This window comes from Trachymyrmex septentrionalis, unplaced genomic scaffold (assembly GCF_001594115.1).
Source record: "Trachymyrmex septentrionalis isolate Tsep2-gDNA-1 unplaced genomic scaffold, Tsep1.0 scaffold148, whole genome shotgun sequence".
Taxonomy (NCBI): Eukaryota; Metazoa; Arthropoda; class Insecta; order Hymenoptera; family Formicidae; genus Trachymyrmex; species Trachymyrmex septentrionalis.
Genome location: NW_017304631.1, coordinates 445,766 through 466,214, shown reverse-complemented (window position 1 = coordinate 466,214; position 20,449 = coordinate 445,766). Strand labels below are relative to the sequence as shown.

Genomic DNA, 20,449 nt, shown 5'->3' with positions numbered 1-20,449 from the left:
CCCGTTTTACGTCAAGCCACGAAGAGGATATACCCGGAATAAACGGAAGTCAATTCGGGCGTCAAGGTTCCTTTCCCATCCCGAGCTATCGGGATTCAACGCTAATTAGCACGTCAATGTATTCGTTATCCTTTAACCATTCAAACCCACTGACAATTCTCGGAAAATCGATCTTCCACAGGAGATTATTCAGCGGAGATGGTCCTTGTTAGCATTTATATCACATGCGAAACGCAAATTGCTTCGTCAAATGTCCATTATACAATTCTGGCGTATTTATATCTCGTCACTTTTATTTATTCCCTGATGAATCAAAAAATTCTGAAATAATCGAGGCAGACATTTCAAATGTATTATTTTACAGTTGGAATCTTTTTTACAATAATTTAGAGAATTTCTCTTAATTTCAATGAAATTATAAATTGAGATTAATTTTCTCCGATATTTTTCATACAAATAGAGAGATTCCACAGTCAATTTCGGAAATTTACTTTCCTCTTCCAGCTCCTGGAACCATTTAGGATCTTACGGATTCTGATCCCGGTACATATTCTATTATCGCCATCAATCATCATTTATCTCGTTTCCTCTCGCAGATTCGCAGATATCTCACGTCGATTTAATTTTCCAACGAGATACTTCCCCCACGAATCTTCTCTAATTGGCATGAAACGCTGAAACGTGATTTAGCGAAACTGCACGGCGCGATTTCGCTTATCATATGTATATGTGTAGCGGTCATAAACGCGATTTCGTGCCGTATCGGGAACTCATGTGGAACGAGCGTACAATTGTCGCGGCATTCCACGGTCAAGCGTATTTTTTTTTTTTTTTTTTGTAATCCCTGCATTCCCGTGGCGTTACGCTGTGAAATATACGACTTTTGTTACAAAAATCGCGACACGCATCAGTCTTGATGAACAAAAACGATAACTCACTGCTTAGCTTTCTATTCCGTGTGATATTCTTTTCTCGAATTGATCCGTAAGAACGAAACAGGATAGATGATATCAACGCAATTTGTACTCGATCCCAATAAGATCGATTCCATTTATTATTACTGTCGAAGAACTTGAAACGAGGAAAAATACACGCGACGAGCGAACAACAGCGACGAGTCGCAATTGCCATCACTTTACGCAATTTTATGCGACGGCTCGCAACACCGATAGGAAACGTATACACACGCAAGCACATACATATCTACGTTAGTTGTGCCTTCAATTATACTTATATATCGGATAGAATACGGGAAATCCACGTCCATTCGCTTCTAAGCGGTAGACGCAATGATAACATAAGCGCTATGAAAGTATTCCGATACTATGAATGACTCGCGTAATAGAAAGTCATTATAGTTATCAGAAAATATCTCTCGTCTGGTATTAAAACATTTTATCCTTTCTTTTTTCTCTATTGAAATAATTGAGATATTGAGACATTTAGAACAACTAATATGAAAAATAAGAAAGTTTTGTAAATAAAGTTGTAAAATTAAAAAAGACAAATTAGTGTTGCTTTTGCGTTCTTTAAATTAAATAGCCTTTAAAAAATAAAAAAAAATGCATTCCTTATAAATCTTTACTCAAATTTTTCAATTATTGCAAATGTGAGATAACATTATTTAAAATAATTGTTATTCCTATAATGGAATAAACAATTTTGAATCATTAATAGAAGTGACATTTAACTCTTTTTAAATTTACTGATTAACTTTTTTTTTTATGAAGAGTTCCAGAAAAAATCCGGAGGTTTTTATGAAAATTCGCAAAAAGGCAATAATATTAATTTCGAAGAAGTTTAGATTACAATGAAGTTGTATATCAATAAATATATTCACCGCCGATGACGTTTTTATGTTTAACATTGTGATGTACCTCAATTTTACGATTCATAAAAATTATACGATTATGCATAGTCATATACGTTTTGTTTGATATTTTTTGAAGGTTAAATAATGCTAAAGCAGCTTTGCAAAATTTCAAAAGAATCATTAATTAGTTCATTTGATAAAAAGAAGGTAAGAAAAGGTAAAATTTTATACGATCGATATAATATACTTTATAATTAATTAAATAATAGATCACACTTAAATACAAATACTATCTTTGATATTATAATTTCAATATTCATTTTCTATGTGTTTATCACTATACGTAATTAATCCTTAATTTAAACTTCTCCAAAGCAAAGTCATCGTTTCAAGATTCTTCAAAAAGAAATTGTCTCCTGACATTTAATATAATATAAAGTTCCCGACACAGTTTGTATATCGACAGAGAAGTTATTTTTCATCTCGCTCAATGTATTTCCAACACGTCAAGAAAAGATAAGGCGATAAGTACAAAAAACGTTATTTTAGTTTAGTTACTATTTTATCTATTCTTTTAGTTTTTTTTTATCTTAAAGCTCACTATAAATGTCAAAAAAATTTCTAATTTACTTCGACGAAAATATTTATCACGCTGCGTGTCGAAAGCATGAAAAAATTATTGCAGGCGGATTGCACTTGGCCGCTAATAACTTAGCTGTGTTATGATACATACGACATATTTGCGGAAGGAATAACTTTCTGAACAGTATTATATTACTGTCATAAAAAAAGAGAGCTTATTCGACAATTTTAAACAATTTGCGTATGTAAGGTATATATTCTGTATACATAAAACGTTCCCTTGGATTAAAGGAAAGTAATGAGAGATGAGAGGCAACAAGTTCTCAAAATAAAAATAAGTTCATGAAAAGTCGACAAAGTGAAATTATCAAGATGCCCAAGTTTTTCGTTGATGCATTCGAAGATAACTAATTAGTCAGTACTCTTTTTTTTTTTTATAGCATTATCTCGGCGGAAAATATATTTCTTGTGATTTTATTCAGGAATTTAACTATATCCGATTCGAGTTAGGGACCCTCCGAAAGAGGGTCTGATAATTGTCAAAATTGGCCACTCAAGTGAATCCTCGGGACCTGTGAAATATCTTTCTTAGAAAAAATATTGGACCCCAGGGGTTCTGGCGCCATTCATAAAGGGCCATGTGACCCTTCTTACAACTGTCTTCACAAGACTCTATTCTGCATACTTTCCTTTAGCTGAAGAAAACATTTTGCGGTAAGATCAAACGTTTTTGATTAATATTTTTTAAAAGTTATATTTTTTCGAAGAATTTATTTTAATTAAAAGTCGTTATTTAAAGTAATTGTTGTAGTTAAATTATTTTTAACATAAAAATAACTTGGAAAATAATATATATTTATAAGATCTGATTTTTTAACGTATATATTTCTAGAAATTATGAACGCAAATTAACAATTACGAATTGCTTTCCGGTGTGAAGTATGAAATAATCGCGCGTTTTTATTTGAATTCACTGACGAGTCGGTACACGCATCGGAATTTATTTTTCGCATTTGAATTTCGCGCGAGTGAACGGAGCGTAATATTACGCCACGTTGAGCCGGTTCTGTAATTTAACGCCGGTATCGTGTATATTTGTGCGAATGCAACTTTCGTTCGATTCGCTGCATTTTTCTGCTGCGACATCCCACAAGCGCGCTTTCGCAGTCAGTCGAATAGAAAGATTCTCTTTTTGATAGAGAATCTGAGCTATCGAAATTTGTCGATTTATACACACACACATACACACACACACACGCGCGCGCGCACACGTGCCAGTATATCAAAGAATTAAAAAAATAGTACAAACTTAATTTTAATAATACGTGTATAAGAAAAAAATATAGCATATATGGAAAAAAAAATTCGTCTAAAATTCAAAATTATTCTTTGGATCATCCGTTAATAAGCAGAATCAATATATCGTTTTGAAAACAATGTTTGTATGCTGGATTTTTTTTTACATTGTATAATAACTATTATACAATGTTATTAATATACAATATTATTAATATACAATATTATTAATATACAAAAGTTTCAATAGTGACATATATGCCATCGAAAAAAAAAAGCGTTTTTGATTAAATATTTTATCGTATCAGAAGTTTCTTTATTGGACGTGAATGATGCAAACTCGTGTAAAAGCTTCCAGAGCTCTCCTGTGTTTGCAAAATCCTCTTAAAAATGTAAAATGCAATAAAAACATAGATTGACAAGTACACCCGCGGCAGAAACGAGTTTAATACACTCGAAATATTTTGCGTCCGCAGCGAATTATCCGCGAAATTATTTGCGACGCCTCATCGTCGTCGCGTCGAGTGCTGGTGTGCTCGATATAAATTGACAGGCGACACGTGGAACAATTGCGTCACATACGCGTACACGCCTCCGCTCTCGTACGAGATGACGTTCCGTTAAATGCTTTTTCAGCGAGGAAACGACGCGACGTCTGTTCGTGAAACTATCGACCTCTTCTAGCATGGATATCGATATCGTGTCGCGTATAACAAAGACTGGTAACTTCATCTACGACTAATAATGGGCGCCCGATGCCCTCTTTTGAAAGTTTGCTATTCAGTATCTTGTAGAGTTTCAAATTGCTTCAAGTATCATTCAAAACTGAAGCTTCTTGAAAGTCTTCAATATCTTCAAAAAAAAACTTGAATTTCCTTAAATAATTTCTCAATATATATTATTATATATTTATATAACATTTTTGATAATAAACTTATCATTTTCATCTGCATATGAAATAGGAAATTGAATTAATATGCATTAATAAAATGTGATAAAAATGTTAAAGATAAAAGAACTTCCTTCTTTATTAATTATATTATACTTTTAGAATTTCTATAACATTTTTTTATGACATTATATTTGTTCTATTTTTCATTCTTTATAAAACAAATACGATTAATAATCCAACGACTAACTATTCTTAAAACAATGGCATCTATATTAAACAATATAAGTACCTACGAAATATATTATTAATATTCAACAAAAATATATATCTAAATTTAGTAATACTGTATAATTTGCATAATCAAAAATTTGAATGATTCTTAATCTTTAGGACAAAATATGTAGATATACATACATGCATTAATATTGTTATGCAAACGTGCTGTTACGTTTCACTTGTAAATCATTGTTTTATCGCTTTCAATTAAATCAATTTATTTCAAGTAATTCATCGACCGCCGCCCAGACTCTTCAGTTCGTTGTTTCGCTTTGACAAGTCTCTCGATATTGTTCGAACAATTGGGATAACTAACAGAGATGATATTTTTACACAAGTGGTCGCTTATTTAAATGTATGTCAGCTCTCGTATTTCCATATGAAAAGAGTACTCAGCTATGGCATGATCGCGAGGTGCACAGGAATTCCTCGAGCGCGATAAGCCGTTCATCGCCCCGGTCTAAAACATCTTTTCACAGAGCGGACGAAGGACATTTTCTCAAGTTTGACGGGCCTTTACAGTGTTAGAGAGTTTGGACGACGTCTGTGTGACGAGAAGTCAAAGAACGTAAAGATCCATTCGTGTAAGGTGCATTACAACTACGTTATAAAACGTTACATGTATTTTTGAATTTAATAATTAAAAAAATTGTGTTGTTTTTTTTCAGGATTTTTAAGAAAGTTTTCCTAGTTTACAAGATAAAGTTAATTATTAAATGAACATGTATATAATTTTTCCTCTCTCAAGTACAAGATAAATATTATAAAAGTAACCTTCAAAGTTGAGCGATAAAAAATTACAAAATGTAATAAAATTATTTATTTCTCTCTCACAAAGAGAGTTGGTAACTGATCTTTGCTGTAATTAAGCACAGTATTCGTCTTTCGATGATTGTCGTCCGAGAACGATCACGATTTCATGGGTCATCGTAGTGACTCTCTCGGGTCGGTCACTGATCCACACCGGTGATCTCGAAGAGGTAAAAGTTTATACCGTTACGAAAGAATGCCTTCTCCTGCGCGGTCAATGCGCGCTTTTACGTGACCGGAAAGGTGTGCACAAAAGCGGAAGCTCACTCGCAGAGAGATAATCAGCTTGTGAATTATTCTACGGGCCATTTTTTTTTTCTTCCTGGGACGAGAAAAACGTCTCATTTGTAATCGCATGCCTTTGCAAAAATTTTATCTATTACAGAAAAGGATCCTTCTTCTTTTCTTTTCTAATCCATAAATGGAAATACCTGTCGACCATGGAAAAGCCGTTCCATTGTCGAAGGCACGGAAAAGTCAAAGATATTTCGAGCATTATAACGTAGCATACCTGAACATTTGTTTCGTTCAGAACTATATTCCTATAAAAATAAATAATTTTACCGCATTCTGTAAAAATCTTTAGAGAATCTATATTTTTCTTGTAAATGTAAATTAAAAGAACATATTTAATATAGAACTTGTAAAAAACTACACGTAATTAAAGTTTTGGTATTAAATAAAAAAAAAAACAGTGAAAAAATGATTATAATTTTAAATCGTAAAAACATTTTATTTGTAGATTAAATATTTCTGAAATATAAAATTAAATCAAGAATAGAAGAAAATCATGTTCGTCAAACATAAAGATTTTCGCTTTTTTACTCGATAATGTCATTAAGATTCCTATTGGTTTGACTCGTACGTCACTTTTCTAAAGATTAGATAGCATAATTGTCGATGGATTTAATTATTATTGAATTTCTTTAATTTGTTTTTCTAATTTAGTTAAGAAATCTAAATTCTTAGTAATTTCGTAAATTTCTTGTCATCACAATGTGCACGTATTTAATATTTATAGGGAAACATTTCAATAATGGAACATGCAAAGTTCATCGTTAGTAAGATATCGAATAATCAAGCAACGATAATTATTGAACACAATATGTGATATAGTTATTATTATATGTAATGATACAAACAAACGGAATTAAATAAAATGAGCTTTTGTAACAAAAAATAAAGAATATAAGCAGAGAAATGAGTTTTACTAACTTAAGCCACTTTTGCTTTCAATTGTTGAATCGTTCTACTTTCTGTGAATGTATCATGTTCGTTGCATCTAGCGATATCTATTAATATCGCATCGCATTCAATCAAAATTTTTTATTGTCACGTACGATACAACGGAAGAGAAACGTCAAACTGGTTTATCGCGCTCGTTAGAAAATTCCATTATTCACGCAACGTTATAATTCTCTCATTTGGCACTGCTATAATTTCCTTGCCATACAAATGCAAATTATTTCCTTTATATGTTTTAAATAATAAATTATAAAATAACAATGACTGAAAAATTTGACTTGATTAATAAAAAATACTTTTATATCGAAAATTAAATGAATTTCAAATAATTGAAATTGGCAGGATATATAGTATATATATATATATATATATATATGTCTTGTGTGTGAAATTAATTTCAATATTTAAGATTCATTTGTAATAATTTTATAAAAATTATCGTTACGCAATTGAAGAGAGAATTTAGTATAATCAAAATTCAATAAGGTGCTAAGAAAGAGTTTTCCTCGTTCTGGCATCTGGTATTGAACTCACTGGCGGGAGATTTCAATAGATTCAGCGTCCTCCATCTCGTTATCGTATCACATGCACTGAGAATGCTATAGGAAGCCACACGAATAATATAACATATATTTCAGTTTAATATAACACGTTCACAAAATAGCAAAATAAATCCAACAATCTGCGATCGAGTCTCGAGACGCAAAATCCAAGAAGATAATATGAAATAACGTAGACTACGATGAATATAAAATTTCATTTTTATATTGATTATATCTCTGTATCTATCTTCTCTTAATTTTTTCAATTTAATTTTTTTTAATTCTCCACAATCTTATCTCACCCGTATTTTAATCATGCTTTGATTTTTATTTCCTTAGAAATTATTTGTTCCGTACTGATAGTTTTCCCCACGATAACTTTGGCATTGACATTCTTCTACCAATTATTATTTGCAATGCGATAAGCTATCGTTTGTTGTGCCAATGTCGACTTCCAGAAGTCTCTTTGTTCAATATAGTCAAAATGCCAGACTCTCTTGGAGCGTAACGACATGCTCTCCTCATAACAGTACCTCAGGTAGACGGTTAGGTAGGTGCGTAAAATGTTTCGAGGGTGAATTTTTCCACCTGTCATTGTTCTTTGTCCCTGAGCCTATTCATAAGTTTTGAATGAAATGATCGGCCAACCTTCAATTCTGGACATGGTTTAATTTACGATAATTTTATTATTCAAAAGTTATTATTAAAAATAAAAAAAATATTTATTAAAAGATTCTTTGTTGCCAGGAAGTTTTCTCGCTTAACAAGAAACTCGAATTAATCACAGAGATTCTCCAAGCAAAAGTGATAATAAAATAATATATATCGATCATTCTTGATCCACTAAACAGCTCGATCCTTAAAAATCTCTCGTGAGTCATCCTAGTTCATCGCTTACGTCGCATTTATATATTCAGGATTCATCTGACTCACAATTCGGTAGATTTCTATCTCTTGACTTATTAGTTGTATTCTTGTTCGAGGATTTAATTATTGATTTCGGCATTCAGGTTCGATTGAAAAATGATCTCTCCTGCTCAGTTAGGATTTTCCCGTCTGGACGCCGCGCCGTGCCGTCGCGTCGCGCGTCGGGGCGTCGGGGCCCGCGACGCTCGCAACGGAACGATGGCGACCGCGACCGCAGCCGCGGTCTGAACGTACAGAGGGGGACCTGACTCACCTGCCACGACGTGTCGCGTCCGCATTTTCCGGCTCCGAATCTTTCTTCGGCTCCTTCTTCCCGTCCTCTCACGCACTCAACATCCTGCTCCTCCTCTTTCTGCCTGTATTTTTTCCGCTCGTACTCTTTTCACACGCCGTTGAAAAAAATAAAATAAAATAAAACAAAATAACTTCCCGCTCCGAGAGATGGGTTCTCCTCTTTCTGGCCTCCACTCTTTTACCTTCGCACCCGCGCGCGCACCAGCTTCGACCGACGACGAACGCCCGCCGAACGAGACTGCAAGCCGATGCCGCGACAGTGGTAGAGAACACCGCCACCTTGCTCGACCTGCGTCGGCCCCTCTCCTTCACGGCATTCGAGTATTGCTGTGTAAGTTACCTGGTGACCACGGTTACCTGCCTGTCCATTTTCCTGCGCGCCAGGTATAAACAAAGAAACACAAACGATGTGATTTAAACATGAAAAATGAAGAACTTGAGAATCAAAAATAAGTATATAAGAATTGTCAATAAGGTATCGTTGGCATTAAATGATTGAATTAATAAAGAACGTAGCATTTTGCAAAATATTATGTATTATTAATTAAAAGGCAAACGTTAGAATACTTTGAAGAGTTTCTTTAAGAACTCTAGAAGAAGTTAAATAGATGAAGGCATAAGTGACACGTGTTTTGTTTACACTAGATTTACTACAAATTTATTAGCACAATATTGACCCAGTATTTAACCAATGTATCGCCAATAAACTGCTACACGTATAATAGTTATAAGAAATATTGAGGTGCTATTAGGATACGAATGTAAGATTATTTTTTTGACTGTATATTTTACAATTTTTATGGAGCAAAGATCTAATCTTTATATAATAATGGCAATTTTATTTATACTTTTTTACTAATAGGTATTTTACAAATAATTGTATCGAATGATTTATTTTAAATACAGTTGAAAAGTAATTGTAAAAATGCATTAAAACTGCGTAATAAAAATTGTTATATAAAATATTAAAAGACGTAATTTGCTCGATATTGCAATCCCAAAATCTAAAAAAGTAGATAGGTCAAAAAATGAGCAAAAAAAGATCTTAATTTAAATTAGTATAATATTTCACATTACTTCACAAATCAATATTCAATGTCATAAAGATACCATGGAACGTTAATGTAAACAATTTTGTAATTTATTACGACTTGACTATATATTTTGTAAATTTTACTCTTAAAGTTTATCCAACGTTTAAATATTATATACTAATTTAAATTTTTTATTTCAGATCTTTCTTTTGCTATTTTCTTGACCCATCTACTTTTTTAAAAATTGTCATTTTTACAATTTTGTTTTTTAAGAACATATTGAAGTAAAAAATTAAGAATTAATAAATTATCTCTATTATAAACTTTTTATAATGATATATATTGTCTCATATTTTGATGAGCTTATTTTATTAATTGCTATAATGAGAGTAAAAATTTGGTTTTATTCAAGGAAATAATGGAAGAGATTATTTTGATATTTCACTTGATTTATATGATAAACATACACACAAGGATATACATATAGTATAAGAAATGTATATATAAGGATGAATAGAAAGGATATTTCCAAGTTGATCTGATTTTATTCCTGCACTAAACTATACACAAAAACTTTTTTCTTTAAATAAATATCAAATATATCTATTTTACTTTAATAAGTTGTACTTTTTGCAGTCAGTATTTTCTCTTTCTCTCTTTTCAACGCCTGATATGTATTTCTTTTAAGTGGAAAAATGTTTGAGCATTTCAAGTATCGAGAACAAATCTATTATCAGCTGTTTTGGTTGTTCCAAAGATAAATAATAAAGATTTTACCTTATCTAATTACTGTTTTTATCAGAAATTTACAAATTTAAAAGAAATATTTTTAACGATAAAACGCGCAGTATGGTTAAGGAAAGTAAATTTTATTAATTTATCAAGCAAAATTTGGTAATGTTAATGTTCTACAATAATTACCACCATGCCCTTGGAGTCCTTTTGGTGGTCATGAAAATTTGTCCATGATTGATAACGGTCATTTATTAAATAATAGTATCTCGACGGTGTCCTCAACATTATACCGCTAATGGCGCTAGTACATCCATTTTCGAGTTGGATATGTACATTGACAATACTAGATCGATATTCTTATCGCGAGAATATTCGCGTCTCTGTTAAGAGCTGTTTATCAATTAAAAATTTATGTGATTAAGTGTAAGAATTAAACTAATAATAATATATATATATATATAATATAATATAAAAATATTATATATATAATTTTATGATTTATAGTTTTGTAGACATGTATACATATTTAAAACCTAATAGTACTCGATTTTCATTAAAAACTGTGATTTTAAGATAACAACTGTGTTATCGTCCCAGTTTGATTATCATAAATAGTGATGATAACTGTAGAGAAAAAAATTGTAATTTTGCGGCAATAATATAAGATATTATAGCATTACAAAAATATACTTGGTATATTATGGAACATTTATATAATAAAAAATCGTAAATTGAATAATGTATATTATCCAAATATTTATATATATATCGTAGATTTATATCAATTGTCGATAACGTCAGTCGTTCTTCAATCTACTTAGTACTCAATTCGAAAATGGATGTACTGGCAGTAGTGTGCAGCTAAGGGATTTCGAAGATCCCACGAAAAAGACTCTAAAAGACCGTGGGGTGGTCCTTCTCAGAAGTTTCAACTCTCAAGTTTTTCTCTGCCGTTAGGCACAGCTAGGTGAGCTAGGTACTAGTGTTTAAGCAAAAACTACTGGCTCCTTAGCTCCTGCTGCGGCCGCCTGAGTGAACGGTCGCCGTTGTGAAAATGTCAGCTCGATGGTGGTGATTCACGCTGTTTGTCTCGCGCGAGAGTGAAACGGTTAGACGTCCGTCCTGTGCTGCAATTAACCACGTTCTGCTCGGGCTGCGAGCAGGTGAGTGTGAATACGTGCACGTTTCTTACGCGGCGCACCGGATGAACCGGATCGCCGTCATCGCCGATGACGGCACGGTACTCGTTAACGACCGAGTGAGAGTCAGGTTAAGTGCGCTCGAATCGCTGCATCCTATCCTCGTCCATACTCGTCCTCGTGTTCTGATATATCAATCCCAACTAGACATAAATCAGTATCTGCTGGCATGCCGTTCATGGCAGTAGCGGTGTTTCACGCTCGCCAAGTGGAATTCCCGCTCCCGCTGCACCTGTCAAGTGCACTTTCTAAAGCGTGACTCATACTATTGCTGATGAAGAGTTAAAAAAGGCTGGAATGCCATTCTAGGAAACTGTCTAATTTATCAGCGGTGAGAGATATCTGCGATAATCTTCAGGTGACTTTTGTGTTTGTAGTCGATGGGATGGCAGATAAGAGCTTGGTCTGGTTTATAACTTTATTATACTACAATGTCTATATATGTGTAGAGTTACCTGAAGAGTAATAAATTAATAAAAAATAATAATTTATGCATTCTTTTAAATATATCTCGCTCGACTCACTAATAATTAAATTTTTATTTAATTTTAGCCCTTAGTTAATAATTGATTGGTACTCATTATGTATGATAACTTAATAACACAGGTATGCTGAACTATGTTGAAAACAGATTATACTGGAAAAATGTTAAATTATATAATTATATACTTATTGGAACGATAACATTTGCAATATTCCTCTGATAAATTTCTTTTCTTACTTTGAACATATTGTTACATAGTAATGATTTTTTTCTTTTTTGTTAATTATGTGTAAGGTATAAATTACATTAGGAGTACATCAACACATGTATGTATATTGAAAGATAACAGATGTAAAGTCTATTAGGAACATGTTACTATGTGAAAAATATTAGATGGTAGCTACTTCAATAAAATAAGTAACTATTATACTAAGGTTTTATATGAGTCATTGAAAAATTTGAAAATTTACACAAAATATCTTTCTATTCGTTTCATTGATAAGAATAATACTTCTCTAGGATGATGGAGGAACCACTGAGTCAAGGTGCCTCACCGTCTAGCGATGGCAATTTTTCAGCAGGCGGTGGCGGGGAAATCAATTCGACTACTGCAGTCAGTTTAGATGAGAGGATATTAGATATAACATCACGGCATTCCTTAAATGTTCTTAGAACACCTCCAACTAAAAAGGCAAAGAGAGTTCGATTCTTCCGCAATGGAGACAAATATTACACAGGTGTGGTGATGGCAGTGACGCCTGAAAGATATCGCAGTTTTGATAGTCTCGCGTCCGATCTGACTCGTGCTCTAGTATCGAGCGTGACCTTGCCGAATGGTGTACGAGCGATATATACCATGGATGGTCGTAAAGTACAAAGTGTCAGCGATCTGGAGGATGGCAAGTGTTACGTGGTATCTGGTCAGGGCGAGATCTTCAAAAAAGTCGAATATTCAGCATCCAAGGTTCGTCGTGGCAGCTCGCTGTCTGGATTACCACAATCGCCGGCAGCTAGCAGCGGAGGCGGTGGTACCGGCAGGCAGATCAGCGCCATTCCGTTGTGCGTGAAAGCGCGCATCGTGACGTTGATCCGCCACGGTACCAAGCCACGTAAGGTGATGCGGCTGTTGTTGAACAAACGCAACGCACCGAGCCTTGAGCACGCAATGGAAGCGATTACAGAGGCTGTAAAACTTGACAGCGGGGCGGTGAGGAAGGTATATACGTTATCAGGTCAGCAAGTGACCTCGCTCGAGCAATTCTTTGAGAATGATGACATCTTTGTGGCTTACGGCCCAGAGAAATCCGTACAGGAAGATTTTGAGTTGGACTTCGAGGAAAGTAAGTGTGTGCAGAGCTTCCGTCGTTGTCCGTGGAGTTCCAAACGACAGAGCGGCCCAATGCCGCGAATGCCGAGAAAGTCTGGCAAAAAGACGCTTACTACGCCACAAGTTAGGACTCCGAGTCCATCATCTTTGATACTGCCACAGCCTCTGAGAATGCATTATACCGTGGGACATATAATTGGAGATGGAAACTTTGCTGTTGTTAGGCATTGCACCCACAAGTAATTATTCCAAAATTTAGTAAAATTTCATATCATATATAAAAAAAAATAGAATGCAAAAATATAACACAATATTATAATTTATTTAGCCAGAGATATTTTGGATGTTTCATTAAAAGAAAAATCTGACACAAAACATTGATAATATTTCAGATCTAGCGGTGTTGAATATGCTATGAAAATTGTGGACAAGTACAAGTGTCAAGGGAAGGAGACAATGTTAGCAAGCGAGGTAGCGATACTGAGGCAAGTTTGTCATCCCAACATAATCAGCTTGATTGCGGAACAAGATACTGCCGATCAGCTATTTTTAGTCATGGAACTTGTTAAGGTACGTCGTTGAAAAAAATTTAATGGTGTTGAAAACTAATTAACGATATATTTTTAATTTAATTTATAATTAAAAATTTACTATAACTAAAATATTTGGCTCATTTTTTTAGGGTGGAGATTTATTCGATGCAATCGCAGTGGCGACGAAATTCTCTGAAGCAGAGGCGAGTGTGATGATCAGTCATTTGACTTCTGCCTTGGCTTATTTACATTCGCATCATATTGTACATCGCGACATAAAACCGGAAAATCTCCTAGTTGAAATGGATGGCAGTCATGTTAGATGCTTGAAATTGGGTGACTTTGGACTTGCGCAGGTAGTGCGAGAACCTTTATACACAGTTTGTGGTACACCTACTTATGTGGCACCGGAAATTCTCGCCGAAACCGGATATGGTTTAAAGGTATTGACTTGTTATAGTAAATTCATTAAGTTTGGCAAATAAAATTAACTTAAAATTTAATTAGTTGAAATACATATAATTTTTATATATATTCAAGAAATATATTTTTAAGGACAAGAGTATAAAAATTATTAATGATAATTTATAAAGATGTGAAAAATATATAATATTTAGATTAGGTATTTGCCTTTAAAAAAATATATGTGTAACGAATCTCATATATATATATAAATTCTTTTTTTTTTTAGATTGATGTATGGGCAGCCGGAGTAATCCTGTATATTCTCCTGTGTGGTTTTCCACCATTCGTGTCGGTAGATAACGAACAAGAGGAATTGTTTGAGCGTATCTTGAGCGGTCAATATGAATTCACATCGCCTTATTGGGATACGATATCAGATTCCGCGAAGCAGCTCATTTCGAATATGCTGCAGGCACAACCGGAACTTCGTTTTAGCGCAGAGGACGTACTGGATCATCCATGGCTCGCGGTAATTGTCACTGACATACAACATTATTATTGTACTTTACAAGTTAGAAAAAATGCGTTGCCGCACCCGCATGGCTTAGAAACCCCTTTCTCACTCTCTCACAGTTATTTAAGATGAGATTAGTATCGGGTGGTTGTCGGCTACACGACACATTTGCTATCACATTTATTATTTTGAGCACGATTCCTTCAGCCCTCACCAGCTCATGCCACACTACATGGAAAAAAAAGTTCAGCGGGTTTAGTGTAATACTGAGAATTCCAATAATAAGTTTGATCTGTAACAAAATCATCTCGAATTTTGAACTTACTCTATTTTATTTATCACTCAATTCATAAAGAACTTTAGTTTTGTAGAAGGAAATAATGAACATCTATAGAATTATATTCTTAACTTTATATTCTTATAAAAGATTATTTATTATAAATATTTTATATTCCTTTATAGAAATGTAATTATTTAAGAAATACAAATTTATTATCTTTTGCTTTATGCGCTGAACAAAATTTCCATATTACGAGCGTGTTGCGATCGAAAACCTTCTTGCCTCCTCTATCGGCTTTATTTCAAACACAAAACTAAGAAAGCTTTTGTAGTGGTTTGCTGTATCTGTAGCAGTGCTTTTTCTTTTCTTTTGCCCCGCCTCTGTATATCAGCAGAGCTTTCTAGGAGGCGAGCAGACCGCAGCAACAACACCCAACGCACCGGCGGAGCAATACTGGAATCAGCAGTGTAAGCCGATAAGAATGGCCACCTTCGAGTTCGACTTCAAGAAGCAGCGCAGTCAACGACAGGATGACGATTCCAAGACAAGAGCCGAGTGGAAAAGTAGTATTGATTATTGTGACGTACCGCAGTTTATCGACGCAGAGAGAAAATTGGATGAGCGAAATCACGATGAAATTGATTTTGCCAACGGCAATAGCAACGAAGATGATTTAGTAATTCTTAGTGATCCTAGTTCCGACTATTTGAAAGATATCAATAGTTTGAGTCGATCAATGCATGATTTAATAGACAATTTGAATGATAACAAAACGCCACGACGCCGTCTCAAATCGCAAAGTGCTACTTCGTCGCTCAATAGCATTCCAGAGAATTTGAACATATGTAATTATCGCAGCAATTCACCGATTCGTTGCAACGAAATCGCCGAGAAAACAGTTGCAATTTCTATGTATCATCGAGGTGATCGGAAAAACGGAAATTCGGTGAAAGAATCAAGTTATCTCCATTCGAATTGTGAAACGCCGAAATCGACAAATAAATCTATCGTTATGAATCGGCAAAGTAAATGCAACCAAAAGAACTTGTATGAGGTGAATCGTGAAAACAAATTCGATAGCGATGACTTCCGCAACAGGAATGCGACTGCGTCGACATCAAGTGACAGCCTGACTGGCAACAGTTCCACTGGTAATGACATTGAGACTTCTGATAGTTTCGTAAACATTCAATTCGCACGATTGGCACGTGGGCAAAGATCGAGCTCCACGCAAAGCATGGAATCGACTGATAGCTTTGAGAACGTGAGTTTCCGGTATACAAATCAAAACAATAGTCTCAAGGATCATTCCTCACAGATTTCTTCAAAATTAGAGAATAATCAGGATCAGAATACGTCTCCTGTAAAAATAGTGAAGACCAGTAGAATAGCTGTATGGAATACATTGAGATTACCTAAATTGGATAATGAGATCGATAAAAAGAATTGCAATAGTCCGTTCCGTAGAGTTGAAGAAATAAGCAAATGCGCAAAGAACGAGCCAGTAAAGTTGCGGCATGAAAGATACAATACTAGGAAGAATCAGATAGATTCGAGAAGTGTTAAAAACAAAAGATACAGCTGCTTTTCTCCATGCACAACGAAGAGATTGTCCGAGGAAGTCGGCAACAGTAGCGGTGGTGATAAAGTCACGACACGGAAGTTCAGCTCAACGGATGAATTACGCGACGAAGTGAGACAGAAATCGGTACCACGAACAAAGCGATTCAGTCTGTATTATACACCGCAACCGTTGAGGAAGACATACGAAAACGAACCAAAGATCGGAAGAATCACGTACAAGTCAGGTCGCACTCAGAGATCTGAGATGAGTAAGGGAAGGAACGAAGAGGAGCTGGAAAGAGTAGAGAAAGTAGAGAAAATAGATAGGAGCCGAAGATCAGTGATCGACGCTTCAACGATCGCTAGTAGGAGTAAATCCAACAGGCAAAATGTTCATGTGAGATCAAGTGGCGTATTAAACATAACCAGGACGAAGTGATAACAAGTAGCGAAAAATCGAAGTGATTTGAAGATGTGTGAGTGATGCACGACTAATTCACGCATCAGAACGACGAAATCCAAAGTCTAAGCGCTTTAAGAATGAGACAATTGCGGATTTTATTAACATTGGTTAAAATCCACTAAGTTGGTTGACAATTTTTTTGTGTGTAGCGATCAAAAGGATGAGCCTCATTAAAACTGAAAACTATTTTCTTAATAACCGTGTACATGCATGGAGAAAAAAAATTTCACATTACTTTCAATTTTATTAAATTAAGATTACTAGATAGAATGACATTAAACATTTTGCGAAAGAAGAAAAATCTCGTAATTCTCTTAGATTTTGGACTTTGACATTGATTAAAAGCATTGTGGCTACAAGAACTTTTGTTTTTTCTGAAAATTTTTAGTTTCTTATAAGTTACGATCAAACAAAATATTAAATACAAAATAAACAATTAGAGATTTATGGTATTTTAAAAATTTACTATCGAATATAGCATTGAAAAATAATTGTATAGAAAAGTTGTTAGAAAGTTATACATTTATTGATGCTGGAAAAAGATTCTCAAATATTTTGTAGATTATCCAATACAGAAAAATACAAAACAAAGCAAAACTTTTTTAAATTTACATGTATATCTCCATACATTTTTATTACTGTTGAAGATTGAATACCTAGCTGAGACAGGAGAGGAGAGACCAAAGACGGATATATGTATAATCGCAAAGTGTAAGAGTTTTAAGATAAAAACTAAATTGAAATTTATATCTGCGCAAAAGTTATATTTACTAGTATTAACGTCTAGAGTTAATCTGGAGAAAATGCTAGCTATTAAAATCCCGGTTGCAATTCGTCCTTTTTTTTAGATGTTATCTTTTTAGTTAGAGTAAGAATAATAATTAATCTCGCGCGACAGTGTTAACCGATGATAATGTAATCAGTCCTTAATCGTCCGACAATGGAAGATGACTATGTCAATAGTACTGAGATAATGGATCTCGATAGCGAATAATGATAATGATTGAGATTGAATGGACGAATTTGGAATTAAGAACAAAACATGCCAAATGCATTTAAATAGGTTATTTTATATCGGATGTCTATGTAAGTTTAGCTGTAGGTAAAATGGATGAAGTATTCAATCAACCCTTTTGGTTTCATGACGTGAAAGAGATTTCAATAGGATTCGTATTGGCGTGAAAATTAATAGCAATTCTTAATTTATTTATACTAATATTCACATGTTTTAAGCGAAAGAAATTTAAAGATTGAAGTTATATCGAGTAGTTCCATAAGTGCAATGTAAGATCGAAAGGGTTAAGATAAAGAATAATCTAAGAGGATTAAACTTCATTTTCGAGCGATTAGCGATTAGTAATTGGTATTAATAATATTAGAATTTTTGCAACGGAAGACAAAGGGCGACGAATTGGGCGATTTTGGGATAAGAGTAGTGCACATTGAATTTACTCAAAGAAAGGCGAGAAGATAATTATTTTTGTAAAGGAGCCGCGTTGTAGCAATAAATAAAATGTGACACTGAGAAATTGATGAACGAGTGCGTGCGTTGCAGAAACAGAAAGAGGATTACTATTAAAATTATTTTTGTAGATGTTGATAAGGTGATGGCAAGAATTGACAGTGTCGTTTTTATTTCTAGATGAAAAATATTCTTTCGCAAATTTGTAATTGGTTTTATCAAATTAGTGCAAAGAGCATATTTAAAAAAAACCAAAAAAAAATTACATCTGTTATTATATAATGAATCATTTTCAAGTGCATGCAATTATTTATTTAAAGTTGAAGTTAAAATTTTTTTAATTTGGAAATTTCAAAAATATCCAAAAGATAAGTTTTGTGAAATTTTGAGACTTGATTCAAGTCTTGACTCAACTTTATCAATTGAAAATTATCAGAATCATAATCGCGCTCTTTGTCGCTCGAACATTGCTAATCTGTGGTCTCTTTTGCAGCGATTTCCGACGATTTTTGTATCGCGCTCGTGTGATGTCTGTCGACAAATTGTGTACATAATTGTAATGACGTGTGTGTAAGACTTGATTACTCGTGAAATGATAAAAATAATATTACTGTGATTCGTTCGCTCGTCATTCATTTATTCGCGTTTCTCATTATGGGATTCCGATATTTAGAATTTGTTAATAAACGGTAATAATTACTTTTTTGTTTCTCGTTCTTGTTTTGTTATATTGTTCTTAATGTAATAAGCATACTGATCTGCGCGCAATTTACGGTAGTTTGTAGGTTTTAAACGTGATTTACGCCAAAAATTAAGATGCATATTGTAACTTTAGCTATTTATATTATATTATATATTATATTATACACATATATATATATATATATCTAGATACGATATTTGAAAGCAAATCTTTTATCGATATTATACAATTCCATTCTCCAAATTTAGTTACATCTGTTTCGTTTATGATTTGCAGGAATAGAATAAAAGAAAAATGCAATACCTTACGTCAATATGTTGCGAGTTTATGTTTATTTTCTCAATATGCATTGTAAAAATCTTATTTGATTAATAAAACTTCTAATAATTCTTGAGATTATTCGTAAAAGTAAGTTCCGTCGAGTCTCGATTAATGGTCTAATTAATCGGAAAATGGCGAAACGTATTTAAATTTATTAAATTTATAATTAATGTATTATTATTAATATTGTTTTATTACGCGTTTAAAATTTTTGTTTGTTATAATTTTTAATAGAAAGGTTTGAATTATTTGAGACTTTAATTTACGATTCCAGGGGATTTTCAGATACAATTTTAAATTTTTACACGAATTTTTCATTCTTGCACTTTTTTTCAGAGAGTGAATAAATTGCAATATGTATATCTCTTGTATAATTGAGTGATTAATGTCCATGCGATACTTAATGCGGTACTACAAGTTTCTATTTTATTACTGTTTCAATTATTCGAGATTATTAAGCAACACACATCATTATCATAAATGCACTTATAACTATTTATAACGTACTGCCACGAAGCTTATATTGAAAAATATAATTACAAAATTCCACGGCTACCGCATTTCGAATTTTTACTTTATTCCTTCCGTCATTTCTATGTTAATTACAAAAATTATCAGATAAGTATTAAATAATAATATATTTAAAATTATTACTTTTTTATATTTTTTTAGGATTAAAGTTCAACAATTCAATGTTCTATTCATTAGCCATGTACATAAAAAAATCAAACATTAAAAATTTAAATTCT

At 33.4% G+C, this 20,449-nt stretch overlaps 2 protein-coding genes across 5 annotated transcripts in view; one reads left to right on the top strand and one right to left on the bottom strand.

Annotated features, from left to right (window-relative positions):
* Positions 1-8,918, bottom strand: part of LOC108745783 (protein crumbs) — a 30,375-nt gene extending 21,457 nt beyond the window's left edge. The window contains exon 1 of the mRNA XM_018482130.1: positions 8,637-8,918. Coding sequence (XP_018337632.1) covers positions 8,637-8,661 — 25 coding nt within the window. The 5' untranslated portion in view covers positions 8,662-8,918. The remainder of the gene's footprint in view (positions 1-8,636) is intronic.
* Positions 8,919-11,374: 2,456 nt separating this feature from the next.
* Positions 11,375-17,544, top strand: LOC108745803 (serine/threonine-protein kinase GL21140). Of its 4 annotated transcripts, none has more exons than XM_018482174.1 (6): positions 11,375-11,609; positions 12,649-13,695; positions 13,849-14,026; positions 14,139-14,432; positions 14,681-14,923; positions 15,583-17,544. In XM_018482174.1, exons 2-6 carry the CDS (start codon positions 12,650-12,652, stop codon positions 17,188-17,190), a joined length of 3,369 nt encoding a protein of 1,122 aa, XP_018337676.1. In that variant the 5' UTR covers positions 11,375-11,609; position 12,649; the 3' UTR covers positions 17,191-17,544. The 4 variants fall into 4 exon arrangements, with proteins under 4 accessions (XP_018337676.1, XP_018337672.1, XP_018337674.1 ...); XM_018482170.1 differs by having other exon boundaries at positions 15,580-17,544; XM_018482172.1 differs by lacking the exon at positions 11,375-11,609 and adding an exon at positions 11,625-11,976 and having other exon boundaries at positions 15,580-17,544.
* Positions 17,545-20,449: the final 2,905 nt, after the last annotated feature.